The 26,723-nt window shown below is 43.8% G+C and overlaps 1 protein-coding gene across 12 annotated transcripts in view; it reads right to left on the bottom strand.

The window, feature by feature from the left end:
* The window catches only part of Fn1 (fibronectin 1), a 73,275-nt gene extending 48,599 nt beyond the window's left edge, over positions 1 to 24,676 (bottom strand). For 6 of the 12 annotated variants that reach the window (XM_052749799.1, XM_052749794.1, XM_052749792.1 and 3 more), the window contains exons 1-15: positions 24,253 to 24,676; positions 22,965 to 23,093; positions 21,930 to 22,067; positions 20,485 to 20,616; positions 19,304 to 19,441; positions 16,426 to 16,581; positions 14,005 to 14,196; positions 13,151 to 13,330; positions 12,379 to 12,555; positions 11,266 to 11,418; positions 9,652 to 9,780; positions 8,094 to 8,237; positions 4,402 to 4,523; positions 1,763 to 1,940; positions 1,353 to 1,529 (exon numbers count right to left, since the gene is read on the bottom strand). In XM_052749799.1, the coding sequence (XP_052605759.1) occupies positions 1,353 to 1,529; positions 1,763 to 1,940; positions 4,402 to 4,523; positions 8,094 to 8,237; positions 9,652 to 9,780; positions 11,266 to 11,418; positions 12,379 to 12,555; positions 13,151 to 13,330; positions 14,005 to 14,196; positions 16,426 to 16,581; positions 19,304 to 19,441; positions 20,485 to 20,616; positions 21,930 to 22,067; positions 22,965 to 23,093; positions 24,253 to 24,427 (2,320 nt within the window). In that variant the 5' untranslated portion in view covers positions 24,428 to 24,676. The remainder of the gene's footprint in view (positions 1 to 1,352; positions 1,530 to 1,762; positions 1,941 to 4,401; positions 4,524 to 8,093; positions 8,238 to 9,651; positions 9,781 to 11,265; positions 11,419 to 12,378; positions 12,556 to 13,150; positions 13,331 to 14,004; positions 14,197 to 16,425; positions 16,582 to 19,303; positions 19,442 to 20,484; positions 20,617 to 21,929; positions 22,068 to 22,964; positions 23,094 to 24,252) is intronic. The other 6 variants (XM_052749802.1, XM_052749798.1, XM_052749797.1 and 3 more) reach the window with 2 other exon arrangements.
* Positions 24,677 to 26,723: the final 2,047 nt, after the last annotated feature.

Here is a 26,723-nt window from a genome sequence, read left to right on the forward strand (position 1 = left end):
GGCTGGAGCAAACCAACCTTCTCTGGCTTCTAAGAACTCTATATTCATAAGACTGGGAGGAATACTAGTGAGTAGGCTGCCATTTCCAATGTGGATTCTCTCATTTTCCATTTCTTCCTCAAAGATGTATACTTTTTAATAACCTTCCTCTGATATTTTTTTTTTTCTTTTTTTTTGGTTTTTCGAGACAGGGTTTCTCTGTGTAGCTTTGCGCCTTTCCTGGAACTCACTTGGTAGTCCAGGCTGGCCTCGAACTCACAGAGATCCGCCTGGCTCTGCCTCCCGAGTGCTGGGATTAAAGGCGTGCGCCACCACCGCCCGGCTGATATTTTAAATATAGCTATGGTTAGAAATCAGGATAGTAGCCATGGGTGGAAGTTGAAAGAATATTCATTTTATTTATTTATTTGTTTGTTTGTTTATTATTTATATATTTTTTTAAAATTTATTTTCAAGACAGGGCTTCTCTGTATAACAGTCCTGACTGTCCTGAACTCACTCTGTAGACCAGGCTGGCCCCAAACTCATAGAGATCCACCTGCCTCTGCCTCCCAAGGGCTGCAATTAAAGGCGTGCACCACCACCACCACCACCACCACCACCACCACCACCACCCACCCAGCTAGGACATTCATTTTTATGATCTGGGTCCCATTCACACAAGTATTTATTGGGCATGGGGGGGTCTGGTATGCATGCCACAGCACACGAGGGGGGTCAGAAGTCTGGGAGTCAAACAACCTGTGGAACTCAATCCTCTCCTTCCACCCTGGGATTGAACTCAGGTCGTCAGGCTTGGGAGTGAGGACCTCTACTCACTGAGCCATTTATTCACAAGTAAACTTAGAAGATCCCTAATCACTGGGATATTTAAAAAGCGTACAAGCGTACGGTAACTATGCAAGCCTAAAACATAACATTGTCAACTGCAGGTCTCATTCTGGTCCCGTATGCAGACAAATGAAAAATAAACAGCGCCAGGTGGTGGTGGCGGTGGCGCACGCCTTTAATCCCAGCACTCGGGAGGCAGAGGCAGGCGGATCTCTGTGAGTTCGAGGCCAGCCTGGTCTACAAAGCAAGTTCCAGAAAAGGCGCAAAGCTACACAGAGAAACCCTGTCTCGGAAAAAAAAAACAAAAAAATTTAAAAAAATAAACAATAAAAATAAGCCGCAGCAGAGATAAGCAAGGTGCTCAGGGAATCCCAGCCTGGTCAGAGAGGATCTACCCTTCTCCTGACTTTAACGGCGTGGGAGTGTCTTCAGTTTGAACTGCGGAGTCGTTCCAGAGACCAAAAGTCTCCCAAGCCAAGTATCAATTAACCTACGCTGAGCCAGCCACACATTCTACTCACCAAGGTACCGTGGCTCATCTCCCTCCTCGCTCAGCTCATACTCCACCCGGAATCCCGACACGGTGTCGGAAGCTGAGACCCAGGAGACCACAAAGCTGCTGGCTGTGATTTCAGTGACAGACTCGGAAGTGGCCACCACGGGCGAGTAGGGCGCGGTCTCTCCTGTCACTGTGTTGCCTAGAGAAAAGGGGAATGAACGCAAGCCGTCTCATTAGCTAGAATGCTCACCCCACCCTCTCTGTGCTCGGAGGATGTCAAAAAGAAAATGCAGGCACCGTTCACAAAAGGAAGCGGCCGAGAAGGAGAGCTCCTTCTGCATGGAGCCCATGTCTGAGCAATGCGGGCACAGTCCCAAGGATGGCACCCAGCCCCAAGGATGGCACCCAGCCCCAAAGACGCTGGATACGTACTGGTCACAGGCGTGCTGGCACTGGTGGTGAAGTCAAATCGTGTCACTTCTCTGTGCCCATACTGCTGGATGCTGATGAGCTGACCCTCATATACCACACCTGGGGTTAGGCCTTTGATGGTGTAGGAATTGAGGTGGCCTGGAATGGTAGCTTCCTTCCAGCGGCCCACAGAGGTTTTCTGACAATTTAAAAAGAAAAACACGGCCCAAGCGTTGGCGAGGAGAATCCCTCCAAGGTGGTGTTTCAGTAATCTTCCAAGAAGGATCAAGGATTCTCACAGCTCCATTTTGGAAGAAAACGATTCGGTTCAGAGCGGCCTCTACTGAGTTTGTGGATGTTAATTAATGACTAGGCCGAGTAGTTGACTGTGTGCCCAGGGTGGTTTGCTTGTTTCTCCTGCTAATCTTTATCTCCCTGCCAGAAGCGAACAGCATCACTGCTCCCACTTTACAGGCGGAGAAACAGTTAAATGATGTTTTTCAGAGTCAACACAGTTGAGGTGCTGAATACCTTCCCCATGGCTAATTATTGAATAATTTAATACCAGCATCCTCAACTCAGCCTCTCTCAACTTTTCCAGTAAACCAAGACCCATTTCTCTCTGAAGTGAGAAAAGGCCACACACTCTATCTTTCAACTTGGTGGGATACAGTTCAAGTTTCTGGCCTTACAGAGACTCTGGAAAGCATAACATTGCCTTGACTCAGATCCTGGGGCCATCACAAACAAGATTCAACTTGTCTGGTTGTGTGACTCATCCTTGGAAATGAACAACCCATCAAGAGCGGTTAGCCAACTTTGGGAAAGACTGCAGAAGAATATAGTTCAGTTTATTTAATCTTTTCCCTCCGGTTTACATTCTTATATCCTGTCCAACCTCATTAATATGTCATGGACCACAAAACTCATTGCAATAGATTGTGTGGAAAAGAAACACCCAGACTTCAAACAAGAAATCCTTTTAAGTGTAAATATTCTAAAGCGGTTTAAATATCAAATACATGTTTAATGCCTGGAGATTTAAAAAAAAAATGTTATCCAATCAAGTTTGTAGATACTTCAAATGTTCTAGGGCCAGTTTATATTCTGAAGATAAATGGAAGTGATCCAAGTATCCCTTAAATTTAAGTTTTAGCTCAAATATGCTGAAAGAAATTGAAATTAGCCGTTATGTTAGTTTAAAAATTAGCAATAAACTTTTATACAATGTAAGCTTTCTTGGCCATCAGAAGAAAATATCAGCATGTAAACTCTCAGATTGCCTACATAAAAACAAAACAAAAACAAGAACCAAAAAGGACTTCTTGGTTAAAATTTTAAGGAGACCCATGGGTGTGGCTCAGTTGGTAGAGTGTTTGCCTAGCATGGCCTGAGTTCAACCTCCAGCTCCACCTAGAGGGCGAGATGAACCACACCTGACACCAAGCACTCACCAGGCAGCAGTAGTTCAAGATCTGCAGCTACAGAAGGAATATGAAACCAGTCTTGGCCAAATGACACATGTCTCAAAGCACAGCAAAACCCAAACCAAAAAATACTCAAAAGAATTTAATCAAATGTGCGGATGTCTCAAGTCCACGGATACTTCATACCTATCTGGAAATGTCCCTTTTGTAGTGGCTTTGCAAAAAACTTCAGAGTTAAGTTCAAAGTAAATAGAAATGGTGATAAAATAAAAAGATGAAGAGGGACAGGAGCTATTGAAGGGGATAAAAACATCACGGATTGATCGACATTGCCAGATGTTAAGTTGGCGACTGACTACTCAAGATGATGGACCACACAGTGAAAGTGAAGAAAAAGAATGATCTCAACAGCATGGATTTCCCCCAAAGAGTTTAAATTCACTGCGTGAGTTAATGTCACAAGTCAAATGTTTTTTGTTGTCTTGGATTATTTACAATTGGACAAGATTTGATTTTAGAAAGCACATTTTTCTCCTTTCTAAAATAGTGTTTTTCAAATTATGTCATGAACTTTGAAGAGGGCAGGTCTGAGAGGGACAGAGACATAAAAGCCTAATAGACTAATAACCTCCTTAGTTTATTTATGTTATTATACTGATAACCTTCTTAGCATAGTTTCAGCATCTGGATGGCTAGAAAACTCTAGGGCTCATTTCCTTTCAGAAACCGACTACAATCCCTGTCCTGCACCTCCTTTCTCTCATTACCTCATTACCTCATTCCTTCCTGTCTAAATAACTTTAGAGGACCAAAGTACAGTTGACTTGATTGATTCAAAGGAATGATATTCATTTAGCTGGCTTTCAAACTCTGGAAATAATTTGAAAATGCAATTTTACCTTTAATGGAGTTGCAAAGCATATCAAAATTTCAAATCTTTCCACATTGGATGAGAATAGTTGTAAGCATTATGATTTCTAAGAGCTTTCTAACACGAAGACCTAATTTCTTCTAGATATATTAAAACAAACAAACAAACCAAAACTCTAAATCGACATGCCAGTTCTCAATTTGACTGACCACAGACTGCCTAGACACTAAGAAAATAAAAATACTATCTGACAAGTGATCAGATCTGTTGACTCAAAAGTAGAAACAACCCCACAGAGCATCACATCCTAACCCAGAAAGGTCAGGAGTCTCAGAGTCCAAGGCTCCTTAGCTAATACTCACAGGTCTCCACCTGAGAATATACTTGGTGATGTGAGATGGCTCCGGTGCATTCCACTGGATGGGGTGGGAATTGGGTTGGCTGGGAGTCTCTGTGATAATTACTTGGACAGGACCAGTTGTGCCTGAAAATGAAAATGTGTGATTTCTTTACCTTGTGCATTCTTAAAGTTCATTACACATGGATGTCCACCCTTAAAGACTGTTGGCTTCTCAGGAAATATGAGCATAATAAACATGATTGCGTTTAGCTACACCTTTTACATGTTGACATTAGAAACAGGTGTAATTCTACTTGGTAATTATTGCCTTTTCCATAAGAAATGCAATTAGATTTTTTTTGTCTAGTAAATAAAACAAAACCACCCCGATGTCTCACAGCTTGCTTCTTCTCTGCTTTCAAAGCATTGAGAGACAATTGCGAGATCTCCGTAACATGAATAATGTAGTTCAGAATGCACACCTCATCCGCCAATTTTATTAACGCTCTTTTACGACAGATTCTGGATCGTGAGGCTTTCAGCACAAATGGCTCTTCTAGGAAGGAAGCAACATTCCCAAGGCCGTACGGCATGACGTAAAACAAACATTTCTAAATGGGGTTGAATCCCGGACAAACAGACAAAGGTAATAATTAAAGACCCAGGTTTATTTCTCCATCCGGCTAAACCTTCTCTCCATTTGGAAAAAAGACATCTAGTTTTCCTTTTACTTAAGTGTACTCTAAGATCACTGTGGGTCAAACTGTTAAGAGATCAAGTTTTTTGTTTTGTTTTTTAAAGCAGTTACCAAGTGAAATGACATTTGGAAGCATATACTTAAAAATTAAAATATTTTCACACTTTGATAATGACTAACAAAGATAGATTCAGTTCTTTTGCTTGAAAAAAAACAAAATAAGAGAAGGGAATGAATTTTTTAGTATAGTGGATTCTATTCAGGATAATAATGAAATCTTGTTGAAAAATGTTTACAGAATGGAAATTGAACTTCTTCTCTGTTTCCTATCTTTGTCAGTCAAAGGTCACCCGTACAAAGTCCTTAAGAAAACATAAGGGAAGAATTTCTCACTGATGTTCTGCGAAACAGAACCAAGTTCTACATGTTGATAAAGTAGTACTCTACACTATGGGCAGTTTTCTGAATGCCCTTGGGAAAAATATATTGACTTTCAGATTTAATTATGGTTTTAGCTTCTAAATTCTTTGAAAACAAGGTTTTCTTTAGCAGGACAAATATGTAACTTACATACTTGTGTGACCTCCAAAAAATTTTAGAATAATGTACTCACTTCCACACTAGGAATAATTCAGTTTGTTGAAGACTAACAAATATTCATTGAATCTTAATTTCACTTAATGCCACAAGGTGAACATCAAAATTCACACATGAAATTCTCAGCTCTGCCTCCTATAGAGGCATATGATATGCTCCACATACCACACAGGTTGGTCATTTGACCACTTAACAAAAGTCATTTCCATGGCCTTCTAGAATCACCCCTTCCATGCATGAAGAGCTTCACAAATGCATAGATTAAAAAACAAAATTTCAAACACTGTTTAAAGAAATTCCCTATAAATCAGTAAAAAAGAGATGTTTGTCTGTATGTTATTTGTGACAATCGAATAAGGTTGTTAAATATTGATCTTTTAGAGACATCCCACTATAAATCTCTCAGAGAGACATTTCACAGGCATTTTATTTAGTGCATCAATAGTGAATGTGAAGATGGGAAAATATATAATGATTAAATCTCCCTGATAAGTTAAGTCTACTAAGACGATACAGATGACATTAACTGTCCACTAACCACACTCCTATGCACAGGATGACGGGAAGATGAGCAAGGAAGGAAAAGACAGACGGTTGCAATGTTAACCCAAGCGAAGCAGAACTATCAAAGCTTTGTTTCCTTTCTCAGACTTCCAGCACAGGCCTGAAATTCTAGTATTTTTTATTTCAGTTTAATTTTTTAAAATGCCTCTGTGGGTGGGGGTATACGTATGTGAATGCGGGTGCTGGCAGAGGATAGAGAAGTGAACTCCCCTGGAACGGGAGCTACAGGCAATTGTACTGTCCCGTGTGAGTGCTGGGAATCAAACTCATGTACACGAAGAGTATGTACTCTTAACCACTGAGCTACCTCCCTCCCTCTCCAGCCCCCTAAACTCACGGCATCCTCTACCCTTAAGGGACTGCCCTAAACAGCAAGGGGGATTTTACAGCATTTTTGTGCAGGAATGAAAAGAAGAAAAAAAAAAAAACTGTCTGAGTTATTTTTTAGCTCAATTAAATTCCAGCCCATCACTACACTCTACGCTACCACATTTGATTTAAAGACAGGAAAGTTAAGAGCCTAGCTCTCCTTTACACTATTTAGATTGAAATGTTTTTATAGTCCTTTTGATGCTGGTTAGGTGATACAATTTTTCCAGTGGACCTTTCTGACATCTACGAGCAATTCCTACTGTGAAATCTTCACTTACAGGATGACATGTTATGCACTTTCAAAAGCAGCTGGAAATAAGGTCAGAATGAGTGATTTCCAATAAGGGTGACCCTGGAGAAGTTAAACATTCATGACTTTTTTTTTTGACTTGAACCGGTTTTCTCAACTTAATTTGCTGAGAGCTGTGCTTTTCCAGGTGCTTATTGACAAACCAAATTCCCGTTATCTTCTGTTAGTTTGAACAACCCCACCAACCCAGTAGGAAGAACAAACAGAGCAAGGCTCAGACACAATCTTTCAGCTATCTGTGGTCTTTTTTATGATTCCCACAACACCGAGCCTCACAGCTTAGGCAGGAGCCACTGAGCAAAGCCCACACTGAGATAAGCACCACACGGTGTCTAAGGTCGAGCACTCATCTCCGCACCCTGAAATCTCTTCTGTGTTCTGTGGGCTTCTGATGTGGCCCTTTTTAGAGACTAGGAACAAAGTCAGCAGGTATAACTCCAGCTAGGTGGGGCTCTGTCCCATCCAACTGGTCTACCTCAATGCTTGCAGCAAGACTATGTGGGTGGGCTTATTGTAAAAGAAAGGGTCTCAAAAGAGAACAGATTTCAAAAAGTTGCCCTGCCAAAACCAACCGTAAACACAGTAAGCTTGTGTCCTTGGCCTGTAGCATTTAAAAATCCAGCCCTGCTAAGTATACATTTTCTGACTGTATACTATATTAAATTGAGCAGGTATAGTAGTGCGCACCTGTAATTCCAGCACTCAGGAAATGGAGAAGAGGGAAGGTCAGGAGTTCAAGATTATCACTGGCTATATAGTAAGTTTGAAGCAACCCTGGGCTGTTTCTCCGTAAGAAACAGAATGAGCGAATGCTTTTTACTTCCAGAGCAAGTCACTATTTTTACAGAGAGAGAGAGAGAGAGAGAGAGAGAGAGAGAGAGAGAGAGACAGAAGATAAAATTAACTGCAATGTTTTCACCTAATGGAATGCTCTGCAGTGTATAAAATGCAAAAACGGTAACATGCACCTTTTTATTGACTCTGGTGCTTTTTACCTGATGAACAGTGAAGAAAGAAAAATAACTTAAGTAAAAATAAATTATTGGACAGTAATATGGTAAGGGATGGGATGGAGACAGGCCCCCAATTGGGGCTTCCGAATATCAGTGGAGACTGGTGCTGCCCTGTTATCATGACCACCCACAGGTCGGGTGTCCGTCTCAGACCTGCTTACCTGGGTAGGTCTGCAGAGGTTGGCAATGCCACTCCCCAATGCCACGGCCATAGCAGTAGCACTGGTATCTGACGCCGTGCACAAACTTCTCCCAGGAATCACCAATCTGGTAGAATGTCCGGGTCTCCGAGTCCTGGCACTGGTCTAGAACATACGCAAGGGAAAGATTAAAACAGTCCCAAACATGTCATTGTAGTGTGAGAGAGAATATTCTTTTTTTGTTGTTGTTGTTTTTTTGAGACAGGGTTTCTCTGTGTAGCTTTGCGCCTTTCCTGGAACTCACTTTGTAGACCAGGCTGACCTCGAACTCACAGAGATCCACCTGCCTCTGCCTTCCAAGTGCTGAGATTAAAAGACATGCGCCACCACCGCCTGGCGAGAGTATATTCTTAAAATAGGAATAAAAACTTGCAATTCTTCTTACAAATATAGTTAAAATGATAGTTGTGTGTGTGTGTGATATGTGTTCATGTGCATGTGAGTGTACAAGCACATGTGTCTGGAGCCATTTCCCAGCTCTAAAATAATATTTTGTTCAAATGCTTTACCTTGTAGAAAAACTAGCAGTAAAAACTAAAACGTACATATTGGGAAGGAGGGATATTTAGCTTCCTAAAGGGGAAACACTGCTAAATTTAAAATGTAAAGATTAAAATTTCAGTATATATTCATAATCTGAACATTACTTTAAAAAAATTAGGTATCAATTAAAAATGTAGCCGGGCGGTGGTGGTGCACACCTTTAATCCCAGCACTCGGGAGGCAGAGCCAGGCGGATCTCTGTGAGTTCGAGGCCAGCCTGGTCTCCAAAGCGAGTTCCAGGAAAGGCGCAAAGCTACACAGAGAAACCCTGTCTCAAAAAAAACCAAAAAAAAAAAAAAAAAAAAAAAAAAAATGTAAAATTAGATATGAAAGTAACTAACTGACTTGCCATTTGAATAGCAAGAAAGAGCTTTGCAATGACTTCATTTCATATACTTCTTCAACATTCAGGAGCTAGTGTTACATTAATGAGCTAAATTTTAAACACGAGTGGCTTCTCTAGGCCAGCCTCTTGGGATCGCTCAGTTTTGCAGTCTCAGGCCAAACAAACCGCTAGGATCAATTTGCTGTCTCAGTTAGCAACCTGCCTCCTGCAGTAAAGGAATACGGGTTTTTGGAACAGGGCTGTTCTGAAGGTTGAACCTTCAGCATGAGCACAGACCTTTCTGTTACACAGGGAGCCAAAGGATGGAGTGTTTTGAAGGGAGGTATTTACCGGCTTAGCCCTTTACCCACGATTCTGCAGTCAGTAAAAGAAAGTTCCCTTTTATGATTCACAACCAAAAAGCTTAACTCCACTCAACTGAAGTAAAGCCACGCTTGCCACCGAAGGATGAGCAGCAGGACAGACTGCACACTGACTTACGATGAGAAACATACTTGGCAAAGCTCTCTGCAGACCACTGAGTCGGGTCTGGAGCAAACGCAATCTGGCAGCCACCAAGAGCTTTCCTCATCCACCCCCGGCTAACCATGCTCCACGGTGAGAACTCTGCAGTTGGGGGCAGCCACTTACCAATGGGGTCGCACTTCCACCTGCCCCGGCCCTGACCGAAGCATGTACAGTTCAGCATATGCCCCTCCTCATGGCGCTTGTGGAACGTGTCGTTCACATTGTAAGTGATGTCGTCAACGATGCACTGATCTGTTCAAGGGACAGTTGGACAGGTGATGAACTTTAACTGATGACATAGAAGAAACTGTACTTTTTTTTTTTTCAAAGCATTAGGTTCTATTGCTGGATTTAACACCCGCTAAAACATCGTTTCTACTGGCATAAAAATAAACTTTTTCAAAGCTTAATAATACAACTTTTAGCGGGGCGGTGGTGGCGCATGCCTTTAATCCCAGCACTCGGGAGGCAGAGGCAGGCGGATCTCTGTGAGTTCGAGGCCAGCCTGGGCTACAGAGTGAGTTCCAGGACAGGCTCCAAAGCTACACAGAGAAACCCTGTCTCGAAAAAACAAAAAAACAAAAACAAAAACAAAAAAAAAGTGTGGTCTCTTCCCCTATAGCCTCTAAAAAATGCTCCAAAACAACAACAAAAGAAAAAACAAAAAAAACTAATAATAATAATAATAATAATACAACTATTATTCCCCTCTTATTCTAATAGACTTATAATTGTCATGGATTGGTCCATTAAAAGAAAAGCCATGGTAAGCTACAGCTTCCTCTGAAGGAACTAGTTTTTCAACAAATACACGTCTAAATCCCTGTAACATTCTTGTTTAGTTGATAATTTTATTTAAATTTCTGGTTGTTATCATAAGATGAGTAGAGAAATTTGTACAGCATATACTATAATTTGTGGTCTGGTTTCTGGAATGGAGAGGAGGATGTGCTTGTTGGGTTTTGTCAACTTGACACAAACCTAGACATATCTGGGATGAGAGAATCCCAGTTGAGAAAATGCCTCCAGAAGACTGGCCTATAGGCTGCTGGGTGGTGGGGGCGGAGGGCACGCCTTTAATCCCAGCACTCGGGAGGCAGAGACAAGCAGATCTCGGTGACTTTCGAGGCAGCCTGGTCTATAGAGTGAGTTCCAGGACAGCCAGGGCTACAGAGAGAAACTGTGTCTTAAAAAACCAAAAAAGAAGCCGGGCGGTGGTGGCACAAGCCTTTAATCCCAGCACTCGGGAGGCAGAGGCCGGCGGATCTCTGTGAGTTCGAGGCCAGCCTGGGCTACCAAGTGAGTTCCAGGAAAGGCGCAAAGCTACACAGAGAAACCCTGTCTCGAAAAACCAAAAAAAAAAAAAAAAAAAAAAAAAACCAAAAAAGAAAGAAAAAAAAGGGGAGGAGGGTGGGGGGAGAAGAAATGATCGCATCTTCTCTAGACAGAAACACAGACATAAATAACCTAGAGCTAGAAGGATCTAATGCTGATGCTGCCCCCTAGGAAGCCACCCTTTTGGCTCAACCTAAATTTACATTCTGGGACAGTCTCCAGAGCCCTAGAAGTGCTCAGCACTCTCGCCAGCTTTTCTCAACGGGCTGCTGGAAACCAGAAACTCCTCCGCACAGTAAGTGAATGAAAAGCCTGGCACTGGGTGCTTCCTCCTCTGCTTTGGGTAGGTACAAGTTTCCACACAGTCTTTCTGTACCCTTGCTCATCAATAAACCAGCGTACCTCGGAGCTGGGAGTAGGGGATGCAGGCCCATTCTCCACGACCGTTACCAACACACGTGCACCTCATCATGTGGCCCAAATCATGCTGCTTATCCCACTGATCCCCAATGCGGTACATGACCCCTTCGTTGGTCGTGCAGATCTCCTCATGGGCTGTTTGGAAATGGATCAAGAAATACTTGATCAATGATCACAAGATCCAAATAGGAATACAAATAGGAAGTTATGGGTCTTATTTGATTTTAAGAATTCTCATTGGGGAAGAAGACATGCATGCACAGTGCTGGGTGAAGGTGGAGAGTTTTGAACTCTCCAGGGAAGAGCTAGTCCCGAGGGGACTGGAGAGAAATACCAGAAGGGCTGTAGAATACTAGACTAGAAAAATCTCATACATTCGTGCTATTGATTCTCATTGTCCAGAAGGCTGGACTTAACTACAGCCTCGTGACTTCACTGTTTCAGCTAGTTCAACTCTAGTTCAAAGGAAAACTGAGCATAAATAAAATCCCCTGGAAAAGTGACTTTCCCTCTCAAACCTAATGTCATCTTTCGTTGAAATGAGAAAAATGAAGTGTTCCTTGTTACCTTGCCTCTGACCACACATGACTGTGTAACACTCAAGTTCCTGATTCTACATTTGGAAAATCAAATGTATTCTACAGGACTCTCAAAACTTAAAAACAAAATAACCAATACCTGATGTCCCTACTGAACTAGGGACAGTTCAGTACTTGTCAGAAAACAATTTGACTTATTTTGATCACTTTGGTTCTTAAGCGCTGTGGTGTCTGTCAAACCAGCCATGTGTTGATTAGTCTGTGACTACAAGTCAGATTGCTTTAAAGATACATTTGGTGAATTTGTTTGAAGACTTACAAAATTTTAAAAGTACCTGGCATTGTGTTTTAGTTCTTGACATTTAATCCTGTCAATGGGACTTTATAAGCACATCGATAATCATTGCTATTGATGGTTTTCTCAACTTGCAACCGTAATATATACTACATATATGGGTATCATACTTTCCCAAATTGTCTTAGGGAGAGATGAAGAGATCAGCATCAAGAGGCTGCTTAGTGGATCCCGTGCCTAACTCACAGGGCCTCGTCTTACCAGCCATGGGGCAGAATCCAAACTTCTGGTCCACATCATAGTTCTGGGTTGTCCCACACCATTTCATGTTATCCCGCCTGCCCTCCGAAGTACAGTCGGTATAATTGCGGTTATTGTACAGGAAGGGAAAGTGGCACAGGGCCCCGTTGGAATTTCCGCCTCGAGTCTGAACCAAAACTGCCCAGGAAAACAAATAAACAAACAGGAAGTTTACAGCTGAGCTTCAGTATGTATGACAAGGAGAGGCCACCAACGGCTTAGCCAGAGCCAGGTTCCGGCTGCTAATTCCCAGAGGGCCTATCGCAGAATAAAAGGTATCTGATAATAGAGTCCTAAGCTTCTTAGTGGATTTTCATCTTCACTTTCAAAATAGATTTAAAATCTCATGTTCTCCCAGCCAAGAAGGAAAAAGAGATTAAACGATAGCTTTGTGTAAAATATGGCTCTAAACAGAAGATAAGTGGAGGCACCCTTGACATTTATCCTGTGTGTTCATCGGCTCTGTGGGATCATCCACTGATTTCAATACTTGAGTGTCTTTAATCATATCGTAATCCCTATGTGTCAAAATAATCACACCACAGGGCCTTTTTCCTTGGTGTCATTTCCCCAATAGTACTAAGGGCCATGAGCCTCGGCTGCGGAACTGGCTGTGTCTCTGGGTCCAAACAGATCAAAGCGGTGTTTCTTGAGCGGCTTCACAATTAATGATTGACTGCGGGCAAACACAAGGGCTTTTCCTCACTGCCCCGGCTACTCCCGGGACACTCACCGGCATGGTCTGTACAGAAAGAATACTTCTGGTCTTGCTCATAATTTGAGGTCGTGCTACACCACAGATGTCCATCCTGCCGTCCTTCTGTGGTGCAGGAGTAGAAGGTCCTACCGTTGTAGGTGAAGGGGAGGACACAGGGCTCCCCGTTTGAGTTGCCACCATAAGTCTGGGTCACAGCTACAAGCATAACCAAGAGTCTCGGTCAGTACAGTTGTGCCCCACCCCCACCTCATCCCAGCGGCGGCAAATTTCTAATTTAAATGGAAGCTGAGTTTGTGCCGCTAAAAGCACAAAGTGAGAGACATCTGGTTACCGGCAATCAAAATGTATTACTATTTAGGATAGAGCCATGGGCCAGAGTTCCTCTGTTAGTGTCCATGAGAGCCATTTCTGCTACTGTGACTCAGTTTCTCCATTTACGAAGCTTTATTAATTATCGTCCAAAGATGACAGAGAGAGATTTATGGTTATATTCGTATCTGAAGAAATAGTATGCAAGGCTATTGTAGGGGGAAAATAATGAAAGATAGATGTGCTTGTAACCTAGAAGAGGCCGTGAGTTGTTGAAAGACATCTATAACGGCAAATTTAAATACAGATTACTCGCTATTCAGAAAACCAGGATTCTTATAGTATCACTTTTGGCAAACACTGATAACACATCGCAGTTTGTTCCTCATGAAGAAAATATACAAAGTAAAAAAACTGGAAGAAAATGTCAACCATTGTGATTTTTATCATAAGAGGGTAAGACTATAAACTATTCTGGTTTTATTGTTTTACATTTTTTACAAAGATGTTGCATAAACTAAATATGAGTTCCCCGGTGTTATTGTAGAGATGCTGCCTACCTGTCTCCTGGCAGCTGACTCCATTGCCCAGGCAAGTGCACAGCATTTGCTTGTTTCCCTGTGACTTCAGCCACTGCATCCCCACAGAGTAGACCACCCCGCTGTCTGTGACACAGTGGCCATATGGAGCGGGCTGGAGGTGAGTCTGCGGTTGGTAAATCGCGGTCCGGACATCTGTGAGGGAGCCAGATCCTAGGAGCGTGAGAATGAAAAGTTATAAAACTAGAAGAGAGGAGTCAACGTGTCCAGAGTCTTGGCCTGACCCGGAACCTGAATGAAATGTTCCTCCCATCCTGAGTTTTAGCTTTTGCTTTCAGCCCAAGAAGCGATCCACAAGACCCCTCCAGATAACCTCACCTGAGCCACCAGAAAAACACATCTAAGTCACAAACATTATTCTGCCACCCAGAATATCTTCAACCAGCCTTCAGTCATGCCGGGAAGGCCCTTGGTCTGTGACCTCCACACTCCTCCATAGCTCCTCTTCTGCTTGGCTGCCAGCCCCTCCCTTCCACGCTGTAAGCTTCAGCCCACTGACCCGCTCGCTGTTCCTGGATGCCATGTCCCTGCCCTCCCTTCACGAATCTCCCTTCACCGGAAGTGGTCGGTCTCCTCCTTCTTCCCTCACAGCCCTCATACACACAGTGTGGGGACCTTCCTCTTCCTGAGAGAGCCCGCCAATGCACAGCAGACTTCCTGCCCTCTCTGAAACTACACTCATAGGCGAGTACCCAGGATAGCCACGGACTTCCTGTTAGCCCCTCTTCCTGGGTGTTGTTACTCAGTAGACTTACTTAGGGTGTGTGTGTGTGTGTGTGTGTGTGTGTGTGTGTGTGTGTGTGTGTGTTTTCCTAAAACCAGTCAATCCTCACAAGTCTTCTCGGATAGGAACACAACAGAACGTGCTATCTTCTCTTGGAACTTTTAGAAATCTGTCCTCTGAAGGCCAGAGCCCAGAGCAGCAGCAGAGCTCACAGGGCAATGACTAGCGGAGTGAGTCTAGCATCTCCCCCCCTCGAGGCCTGAGCGCTAGGACCCAAAGATACCTCACAGGATGCCAATGGCGTCAAAGACCACATACAGAAGAACACCAAGGTCCTCGTAGAATAGGCTGTTTTGTTTAACAGGGTTTCTCAAACATTTTAATAATGAAGTACCTCAGTATACTATCAGTAATGCCATAAAAATAGTTAGCACCTGTTACTTATCCCAGTTACCTCCCAGTTAACCCTTCATCTAGTTCAATAGGCTGACCCGTGTCACGGTTCCCTTTCGCCAATTGCTACTTCATTGATGATAATTAGATAATGTAGAGATCACCAAATCTAACCTTGTTTGCTTTCACAAGAACTAATTAGGTCAGGATAAACTCATCAAAAGGGAAAAAAAAATCTAATTACTATTAGCTAAATGATTGATTGCTAAGAGGCTAAGTAACAAGGCTGGGATATCACATAGTCAAAAACTAGATGAAAACACAAAGCACAGGATTGGGAAGGCACACCTCAAAGGCTGTGTTGCTTTCTTCAGATTTGTGTGTGTGAGAGAGAGTGTGTCTTACGCAGAAGAGGCTTGACTAGAACTCACTAAGTAGCCAGGGATGACCTTGAACTTCTGATCCTCCTACCTCCACTTCCTGATCCCTGGGATCATAGGTACCACCAACGCCCCCATTTCATTTGGTAATGGGGCTCGAACCCAGGACTTCGTGCATTGTGGGCAAGTACTCTATGTAAACACTCTCAACCCTTCTTTAGACTCTCACAAAACACCTGTGGTCCAAATATCTTTACCTCTTTAGTTGTTCTTTTAAATTCTAGACAATAACTATTGTTTGTTTGTGTGCTGGGAATTGAACCCAGGGCTGTGAGGATTGTAAGTGCATATTACACACTCATTCACTATTATTCATGCATGTGAGTGAGGGTCCATGTGCACATGTATGTGCACGTATGTGTGGAGAGCATTTGCATGTGGAAGCCAAAGATCAAGCCCAGAGCCAATCATCTTGTTCTATAAGACGTGTCTCTCACTACCCTGGAACCCCTGCCAAGTAGGGTAGGGTGGCAAGCCGGTGCCGCCATCCTCCTGCCTCCACCTTCCTGGTGCAGGGATAAGACCACCATGCCTGGATTTGCATGCTGGTTCTGGGCCCTGAGATCTCTGTTTTTCATGCATAAAGCACTGTACTCCTGGAGCCGTGACCTCAGTCTCACTGTTTTTCAAACCTCTGTTCTACCTTGTGGAGCTAAATTCCATTGCTCAACCTCCAAGACCCTTTATTTCTTCCATTCAAAATTTTGTTCAAAATATAGAATGACTGTTTTTAAACAAAATTATGGAAATGTTCTCAGCTGAAACTCTATAAATCGTCTTCAAATGGTATGTCTGTCCAGCTACTCCCCAGTGCCGGCGCCTCACCGGCTGATGTGCTCTGGAGAGCATGTCGCTCACACTTCCATTCCCCTCTGCCGTTGCCTGTGCAGATGCACTGGAGCATGTTTCCTCGGTTGTCCTTCTTGCTCCAGGTGTCTCCAATCCTGTAGGATGTCCGGGTGTCCTGATCATTGCATCGGTCTGTTATGGAAAAAGAAGCATTGAATGTAGAATTCCGGTAGTAAACGACAAGCAAGCATTCACTGAAATGAAAACAGCAGTGTTGTAGTTGAACGCTTCGAAGTGGCTGTTGGTGTAACATGCCCATACCCAGTGCTGGGGCTGCAGAGACTAAAATTCAGATACACGGGGTCACTGTTTGTTACAATACAGTCCCATCTCTCCAATTTGAAAAAAAAAACTTGTTCAGTGTCTTTCACTGACTTAAAAAAACAAAAAAAAAAAATTTTGAAGATGTTTTACATTGCTTCTGGGACTCAATGCCTTCTCTGACATTCTACTATTCTTTTAACTCCTTAGTGTCTTCGAGACTCTCTCTTGGTAGTTACTGCATATGGCCCTGCTTGCAATAGCCAACCCTCCTCACAACTCTAGGAACAACACAGGGGTGAGGGTGAGGGTGGGGGTAGGCAGTAGTCAAAGGGTCTTTGGCCTATTGCCCCAGGGAAGCCATAAAATGCTTAAAGCGTCCATTCCTCCATTTGTTATGTAAAAGACTTTCAGGGAACAACAATTTCTTTGGTTTAGAAAGGTCTCTTTTCTTGCCCTACCCTAAAACACCTGTTTTACAAGTCAGCAAACAAAATCACTCACACCTGTAATCCCAGGACCTGGTGGGTAGAGGCAGGAGGATTCGGAGTTTAAGGTCTTTTTTAGCAACATAGTAAATTCTAGGCCAGCCAGGGTTTCATAAGAATTTATCTTGCCAGGCAGTGGTGGGACGCCTTTAATCCCAGCACTCGGGAGGCAGAGCCAGGCGGATCTCTGTGAGTTCGAGGCCAGCCTGGTCTACAGAGCGAGATCCAGGACAGGCTCCAAAGCTACACAGAGAAACCCTGTCTCAAAAAAAAAACAACACTGTTCTGGAGTTAAGGAAGTTGTTTCTTATTATTGCTGTGAAAAAAAAAAAAAAGCTGGCCTCAGGCATCCTTACTGTCCCTTCTAAGACTGAAGTCTTAATTGCTGCTTCTGTGTTCAAATTTCCCTGTGTAGAATTTCAAACAACAGCCTTGGAATTTGCTGAAGCCTGGTTTTAAAATGAATATAAAATCAAAGCTAAATATCTTGAATGTGGTTTATTTGTCTAGCTTAAAATAGTTAATTAAAAATACCAGCCAAGATCAAATGCGCTAAACAAAAGTAGATCATGGGAAACAATCAAACATTTCCCCCAAACTAACTGGTTCATTAGATCTTTAGCATTTAAAAACGTGACGATCTGGGCTGGAGAGATGGCTCAGTGGTTAAGAGCACCGACTGCTCTTCCAGAGGTCCTGAGTTCAATTCCCAGCAACCACATGGTGGCTCACAACCACTTGTAATGAAATCTGGTGTCCTCTTCTGGCCTGCAGGGACACATGCAGGCATACTGTATACGTAATAAATAAATGTTTAAAAAAAAAAAAAAGTGACGATCTTCTGAGGTCTTCTGAGACCTTTGTGGCAACATCTAATTCTGGGCCACCGACATGGCTCAGTGTTGGTAAAGGCACTTGCCACCAAACCTGACAACCTGAGCTCGCTGGACTCTGCTTGGTGGAGAGAATCAACTCTTCCAAAGTGTCCTCTGATCTCTACCTGCACACTGTGGCATGTATACCTCCCACCTCCACACACAAACATAAACGGATTTAGAAAGAAATCCAATTCAAACTCTTACGACGTATCCCTTAAAACGCCTGATAGCAAGCTAAGAAGTTTCTCCAAGAAAAATCATTTGTTCAATGAAATTTTATAAGCGCTCGCTTTGTATAAGGGGGTATAGGGAGGGAAATATGAACTGGACAATAAATAGCCTGGCCTTCAGAGAACACTTAAGTAGGTCAGAGATGAGGAAGGCTTCTATCTATTTAATCATTTACAAAGCACAGCATTAGGAGTGTCAACCAAGATACTGAAAATAGTACTGGGAAGGTTCAGGTGTGACAACACTCTTAGTTGAGGTCTTGACAGAAAGCACTGACCAGCAAAGACCTTCCTCTGATCTCCGTTCTTGTGTGTTTAAGGGTTTGCCTACATCAATGATTGATTTTTTTTCCTGACTCAGCATTTACAGCAATATCTAAGTTGCAAAGAGGCGAGACCCTTAATAGTCATATTGCAGCTGAAGACTAAAAGATGGGTTATAATTAAAACAGTCTGTTAGCTCAATAAACGAACACACAGAAATTGATTCCAGGTTCCTATTGGAAGGATAATACTGAACACTTTTCATTTTCACTAGGTTTTTGTTTTGTAAATAAATCTTATTTAAACTTCAAACACAGAAGGAAATCTGAACTTTCAGAGCTTTTTATTTCCATGTCAATAGCTCCCTCGTGTCAAAGGATTTATTTACATGCTACTTTAGGGATTTAATTGTCCTTAGTAGTAGGAAAATATCTCAGTGATAATCTCCAGGTCTAAGATGACCCATTCAGCATTTGAATAAACACTAGGGCTCTTTTTACTAGCTGACTGCCTAAGATAGTATTGACTTGAGAACTGCCTTTTCTACTTATTTAGTGTTCTCTGGAGAAGCAGAATGTGTTAGTTAGTTTTACAATTTTTCTGGACATCTTAAAGTTGCCAAAGCATGTTGATGTGCTGGGTCTCTTCCAAGTGACACAGCATTACAGCTCTCTCTAGGAATCCTGAAGCCACCAGCAGGCCGCATTTTCAACAGAAAAGAGTTAAAACCTACTTCTGGAGGTGCACGTGATGCGTCCGTTGCCTTCACCCAGACAAGTACAGTCCACCATCATCCAGCCTTGGTAGGGCTTTTCCCAGGTCTCGCCCACCACATAGGAAGTCCCAGCAGCATGATCAAAACATTTCTCAGCTGTAGAAGAAATAAGAAAACAGAGAAAGAGGGAGAAAGAAGGAGAGAGAGAGAGAGAAAGCTATTTAAAATTATAATGTCTCCCTGTAATTTAAAGTGTAGTGTGTAAGCAAAAACCCAGCCACATTTTTTTTAAGTAGCACTCTGTTCAGAAAAGAAGGCACACCCTGCAGCTAAGCACATAGCAAGTAGCCAAAGCAAAAGGAAGCCCTGGGCCAGTTGGCAGGCAAATTCTTTTCTCCTAATGAGTACATAGACTGCATTTTCTGCCAGTTCCCAAGCTTTCCACTAGCATTTCAAGTGGAAAGAATCAATGTATACACCCTGTGGGAGATGATTCTTGCAAAAATCCCAATCTTTTTTTTTTTTTTTTTAAAATCTTTAATTCATTAATGTGGTGCTGGGGATTGAACCCAGGACCTTATGTTTGCTTCAGCAAGCGCTCTATCACTAAACTATGTCCCTAAACCAAATCCCAATCTGGATTACGAATGACTTAAATAGAACAAGAAGGAAGCTATTTAAATTTTAGACTTCTGTAAAAATCAAAGACAAAACAAATCTGAAACACAACAACTATGATTGGAAAACTAGGAAACAGACACACAAAAAAATTGGATTCACAGAGTACAAATGAGGCTGAGACTAAAAGAAAATGTTTGTTTTTAGAGAAATTACCAAGGTGTGACCAGAGCCACATGCCATTTGGTGTTTCAGTCCACTGCATTCCAACAAGAAATGTGTCAAAAGTGTCATTTTTTCCCCCTTTAAATAACAAGTCTTCACCAAGGAGACAGCCTCAGATATAAACAAAAGAAATGACTTCTTCCTAAATATTTTAACTCTCTCTTGGGCTTCTGAAATAAAATTAAGATTTCTCTACAGTTTGTACTTCAGGATCTGATTTCATTAAGACTGGGGTTCACACAACATTTCACTAATCCTTACATTGTAATTCAGATATCCTGCCCAGTGATTTGGGTTCCACACATTTCCGAACTCCTGCTCCCCACCTCCCCCAATCATCCCAACAAGCCACTTACCAATAGGCTTACAAGTCCATTCTCCTTTTCCATTTCCCAAACACAAACACTCTAACATGTAACCACCCGTCTCATGGGGCCGCCTCCACTTGTCCCCGATCTTGTAGGACTGACCCCCTTCATGGCAGCGATCTGTTACAGCAACAAGGGCAAAAGTTAGGAGAAAGCAATTCAGAGAATCAAGGGAGATGGTGACCTTGTGTTCCACCTGAGATAAGTACTTAGCGGGGCCCAAAGGAGACCCCTAAACCTGAAAACAGCTTTTCTGTCAGAGGCAGGAGAAAGGCTAACAACTTATCTGCTTACTTTGGGTCAACTGTTAAAGCACCAAGGGAAGCCACAGGGAAATCTGAATACCAAAGGGGTCATAAATAATGGTTCCCCCAGAGACATCGAAGATAATTTGTTCCCAAGACAGAAAAGGGCTGGGAGGAATGGTCTCCTCTCATACAGTAAACTGAGCTGCGTGGGCAAAGCATTCCAATTTCCTGGAGTAGAGACAGACTGCATTTTACTCTAGGATGTAAATGTCACTCTGGTGCAAAGCAAACATACACACACATGAGTGTGGAAACCCTGATTCTTGCTCAGGCGGTTAAGTCCAATGGCTGAATTGTCTGCAGAATTATAAGCACTGTGTACTATTGACTCTTGAGTTTTGCCAAGAAACTTGGAAAAACCCTAACATTAAGTGTTGGGAATATTGGTTGGGTCTACTCAGAAGGGACTGATTGGTTCTTTTGGACAGAGGACTTATATTTAAAAGCTAGTTTTTGGTTTGGTTTTTTTTTTTTTTTTAATACATTATTAATAGAAAGTACTGGCAACCCAGTGAGTCATACTGGAAAGATTGCTTTAGCTACAGAGTTCATGAAGCCCAGCACTCGGAGTTCCTTGGAAATACACTGTGCTCATCATATGTTTTATTTGAGAACAGACAGATCAGCTCCCTAAGTCTTATCTACTCATCATAAAGAACCAGACTGCATGACAAAGAACACAAAAGTGGCCGGTTCATCACTGCAGATGATCACGTGATCAATCTGGCTTGAAGATGCCCAGGTAATTTAAAATAAGGAGGTCCTCTGGGTCTACTTTATTGAAAAGAACCAAGAGATCTACGTGGTTCCACTGTACACACACACACACACACACACACACACACACACACAGAGGGAGAGAGAGAGAGAGAGAGAGAGAGAGAGAGAGAGAGAGAGAGAGAGGAGAGAGAAGGTATTATGATTCCCTCTCTACTTAGATCATCTACTTAGATCATCTTCCTCTGCCCAGGTACAAGAAGTAGGTGGGTGACCACACGAATATGGTCATTGGGGTAGATCCCAAAGGAAGAAATATTCAGTCACGGGCAAACGGAAACAGCAGGGACAGGACAGAGAAATACATGTCTAAGGGACCTCCGTCACATTGCAGACTGCCTTCCTTACTTGCAATGGTACAGCTGATTCTCCCTCGCCCGGCCCCGATGCAGGTACAATCCCAGATCATGGAGTCTTTAGGGCGCTCGTAGGTGTCGCCCACCTTGTAAGTGTTCCCGGTGTATTTGTCAAAGCAAGTCTCCTCAGCTGTGGAGAAGAAAAAGCCCACGTGAGCCTCCCACACATGAAAACTTCTCCACACCTCTCTTCCGTTTGACGCGGAGCATGGCTACCTGTCACTGCAATAAATGAGACTTAAGAAATTTCAAGTTATGCTTTAATGAAACCAGAGTTCTTGGCCTTGGGCAAGCTCTGTAACGTGTCCTCTTATTTTACAATGAAAAGAATTCCTCAAGAAGAAGCCACACCCTAGGACCAGCTGAGTTGCAAGGGAAAGATTTCAAATTCCAGCCTCAAACTGGGGAAATCAATTCAAGGGCCACGTGGGAGGCAAACAGTGTGAAGGGTCGCCTTCCTCTCGCAGGCGCTGGCCTTTGTCAGCTTGACTGAAACGTTTCCCCTGTAGCCAGGGCGGGGGAAGCTGGAGGAACTGCTGTGATTCACAAGAAACCTATCAAGGGGCTTCCAAGTCTCAGAAGTGCTGGTGGTTCTTCATTGAACTGCGGCTAACCAATCACTCTACAACACAAGTGCTTCAAAGCAGCCTTTGGCCCATAATCTGAGAGCCAAAGATCTGAGATCACTTTCCAATGAATTAAACTTTCATGAGCAAACTTTTATATAAGTTTTCTTTTTTTGAAGGAAGACAGGCAAAAACCTTTCATTTTCTAAAATCAAAATCTTTTGAGAGAAGAAAAGGCAGGCTTTTGGAAACTTAGTGTGGGAGACATTTGTTTTAGAGGTAAGAGGAGTACGTGAAAAGCCGGTATCAGCAGTTTTACAAAGAGGGAATTACCGGCAATTGGGGGGGAGGGGGGGAGCCGCGCGTGCGGGGGGGGGGGGGGGGGGGGTTGTTTTTATTTAAAGTTAACTTTAGTAAAGTCAGCCTCGTTTCTGCCAGGGACCAGACTGCCTTCCACTTACGTTCAGGTTTACTCTCGCAGTTAAAACCCCGGCTTCCTCCATAGCAGGTACAAACCAGGGCATTGCCTAGGTAGGTGCGTTCCCATTGTTGGTTAATCTGATAGTGTTTCCCATTGTCAAAACAACCAGCTGTGAAGAATTGAAGGAAAGGTTATTACAGCTCCATCCTCCTCCTTTTTCCCCCCTACAAAATTATTGAATTCTCCCACCTGAATTGATGAGCCTGAACAAACATAAAAATCTCTTAAAAGCAATATTCCACTAAAATACAGATGTGGAAACTAGCTAGCCAAAGACTGAAGCATTATTTATGTAGGTGGATGTTTAGGTATTTTTGTTCTTATCTTTTATCTTGGCTAAAAGTTATACGATGATGTCATGTCCATCTGGCCAGGGGAACTACATCAGGAGAGTGGAAACATTCTGATAGGCAAATAATAGAAATTACTTTTAAAACATGCAAGAGCCTTCATTACGGTTAGCCAAAAATAATAATAATAATAAGACAAGACAAAATTTTAAGTTGGGTGTGCTGCTAACCATGCCTGTAACCCCAGCTCTGTGGAAACTGAGGCAGGAGAAATGCTCCAAGTTGAACACAAGCCTGGACTACACAGGAGAGTGATCCAGGCTAGCTTAGGCTACAGTGTGAGACCAACTCAAAAAAAAAAAAAAAATTGAGGAGAACTTTAAAATTTTCCTCTAGCCCAAAGTAAAAGAAAGGTGTGTCTGAAAAACTGTAAGAAGAAGTTCCAACCCTTGTTCTTGGTGAAGAATCCTGGGGTACCCCCAAAAGCAGCACTGAGCCAACTACAACTCTTTCAGGTTGGTCAGAAACTACCTATTTAGACAGTCTTTCCTCATCCCCATTTGGAAAATATTTAACCAACTATTTAGCAATAAAGAAAATGAGGAGCAGGGGGGCCACGCTAATCTCAGATGGATAATGTGTAAGTTCGTGTCACATTTGTCCTTCACCACAACTTTTGGCTCCTGGAAGGGCAATCCGAAGGTGTAGAATTTGTTAGCGCCATATGGCCCCTACCTCCGCTGCAGGATCTTCTCCAGGGCCCTCCACCCCCAACCAGCCTGTTCAAACCTAAGCCTTTTGTGTCCACAGCTGGTTTCTCTCAATACAGCGCGCACTCACACACACACGCACACACGCTCGCCCAGCCACGCACGCGCGCAAAACTTCAGCTACAACTTCAGACGGCGGCGGCGCAGGGGGACGGAGCCGTCCCTCGCAGCCGGCCGGTTTCAGCCAGACGACTCCGTCGGTACTCACGCTTGCTCTGACTGACAGGCACCGGGGACTGAGGCTGCACGATCTGCTGAGGCTGCACGATCCGCTGAGCCTGCCTCTTGTTCTTCCCGGCTTCGGTGCTCGTCCCCAGGCACAGGACGGTCAGCGGCAGCAGCAGCAGCAGCAGCCGCCGCCCGGGTCCCGGACCCCTGAGCATCTTGAGTGGACGGGAGCGAGAGTCGCCCTCCCCGGGAGGCAAGTGGCCTCGGAGTGCGGGGGAGGGAAAGTCCCGAGATGCGGGCGCCTGTTAAGAAGATGGGGGACAGAGGATGGAAGGACGGCGGGAGAGGACCAGAAGTTGTGGCCGCAGGTCCCGCGCTCACGCCCGGGGTATCCCTCTCCTCCCCCAGTGCAGCGCAGCGGGTGCGGGCGGCTGAGCCCCAAGAGCCGGGGCTTATATGGGACAGTCCCCTCCCGCCCCCCCACGAGGCCCTGCGGGCTGGGGAGGAGGGACCGGCCCGGCTGCCCCCACCCCTCCGGCCGCCGCAGCCGCCGCCGACCGCGCTCCGATTGGCCCCGAGTCCGAGTGACGTCACGGGGGACGGTGGGTTCGCCCCGAACAAAAGAGATGCTGATCTCCCGCCAGGTCTGGGGCTGGAGAACTTTTTTTTTTTTTTCTCTCCCCCCCCCCCTTTGGTTTCCTTTGCGGTCGTCAAACTTTTTGGCGGAGGATTGGGGGTAGGGATGGGAAACGATTGCAAAGTGAGGTAGACCCGGAGGAAAGGGAGGGGAGGAGCTGGAGCTGTATGAAGCAAGGCTTGATCCCACTTTTTCCTTTTTTTTTTTTTTTTTTTTTTTTTAATATTGGTGGCTGTGGTGGTGTTTGAGAACATTGCGTCACCTCTGAGAAAAGTCTGGGCTCACCAGAGTGTATTTTGTGGGGAGCGGAAAAAGTCCTAAAAGTGGCCACCACCTTGTCTCTCCGTAGGACTCCAGACTTCACTTTTGCAGCCCCGGGGCGGGGCGGTTCCTCCTGGGGGCTTTTCCTGGGTCTCCTGGGCGCCGCCTAGGGTCCCCTTTCTTTGCCTTACACTGTTGGGCTCAGGCATCCCCCACGCTTCCAGGCGATACCTAACCTGGTTTCGAGGAAGAGCCGGCTGGGAGAGGGTGAACGCGGGACAAAGGTGACCCTAGCCTGAGCTTCTGCAGCCCCGGGGGTTCTGCGAGGAGCTATGCAGATTGCAGGCGGACCCGCAGAACCAAGTTTCTCCGCAAGAGTGAAGCAACAGTTTCTAAGTCCCGAAGCAAAGTTTTCCTTTCCTGGGAATGGAGTGCCCGCCCGTTTCTTTGAGAAGGGAAAAGTGGCCAACAGTTTGAGAAGGGGACGGTTGAACTGGCCGATGAAGGAAGGAAAAACCTCCCCGTCCAGGCCACGTTCACTGGGCCATTTGCACCCAAAGCAGAGACCGAGGTGACCTCTGTGAGAGAGCTGGGCCGAGGGGTGGGCAGAAAGACCTTTAAGTCTTGCCTTCCTCCAGCCTTCCCCGGAATCCGTTTGCGTGGTCATTTTCGTTTTTTGTAGACTTCACTGTCATGGAAGAATTCCGCTATCCACACCCCTCCTCCACCGCCAGATATTTTTTTTTTTATATTTCAATTGTTATTTGCTCCAAGAATGTATAAAGTTCCATTGAAAATTCTCCGTACTTTCTACACTCTTGAGGTTGGCAAGGGGATCGGAGACGTCCCCTGCAGGTCAGCAACTCTAAACATTGGTCCTTTTTTCTTTTCCCCAGACACACACATTTTTTTTTTTCTTTTGAAGGGGCTTCAAAACGAGAAGCCCACAGTTTTCAAAGCAGCAGAAACTCACCCCAAACTTGGCTTTCCCCTTCGGTTAGGCACGAGGTCTCGTTTGCTTTGAGAACATATTAAAGCTACCAGCAAAATATGTTATTTCTACCAGGTTCTTATTTTCGCCAAAAGTTCCGCCTTCGGTAACTGCCCTGAGGATAATTTGAACTGTATGCTCTATAAAATCCTCAACACATTAAAGACACAAAACTAACATTTATATTTATTGATGTAAAGAACTAAAAACAAAAAACCACAGCGAATACCAGTTCCTTATAAGTGGTGTAAAATAACTCGAGAATCTTTCTGACCGACACTCGGAGTTGAAGGAGTGCCATAGATTGCCCCAAATTTAGAATCCCGTCTGGGTTAGTTTTTTTGGAATTTCTCATCATCCCTTGACAAAACAGTTGTCTCTTTCAAATATAAAAGGGCTCCTTGTGAAACAGTGAACTTCTGGGAAGTGTTCCCTCCAGGGGGGGAAGGATACCTGGAAATCAGGACGATTGAAAGATAAACCTGTAGGAAAGGCTTTCTGTAAATATGCAGATTCTGGAGGAAGGAAATACGCGGTCAGAAAAGAATTTTGTCACAAAAATATGATAGTCTAGTATATTTACTGTACTCAAAATACTTTAGAATAATATTCCTATGAGAGC

This window comes from Peromyscus californicus, unplaced genomic scaffold (assembly GCF_007827085.1).
Source record: "Peromyscus californicus insignis strain IS unplaced genomic scaffold, ASM782708v3 Scaffold_21__1_contigs__length_65335640, whole genome shotgun sequence".
NCBI lineage: Eukaryota > Metazoa > Chordata > Mammalia > Rodentia > Cricetidae > Peromyscus > Peromyscus californicus.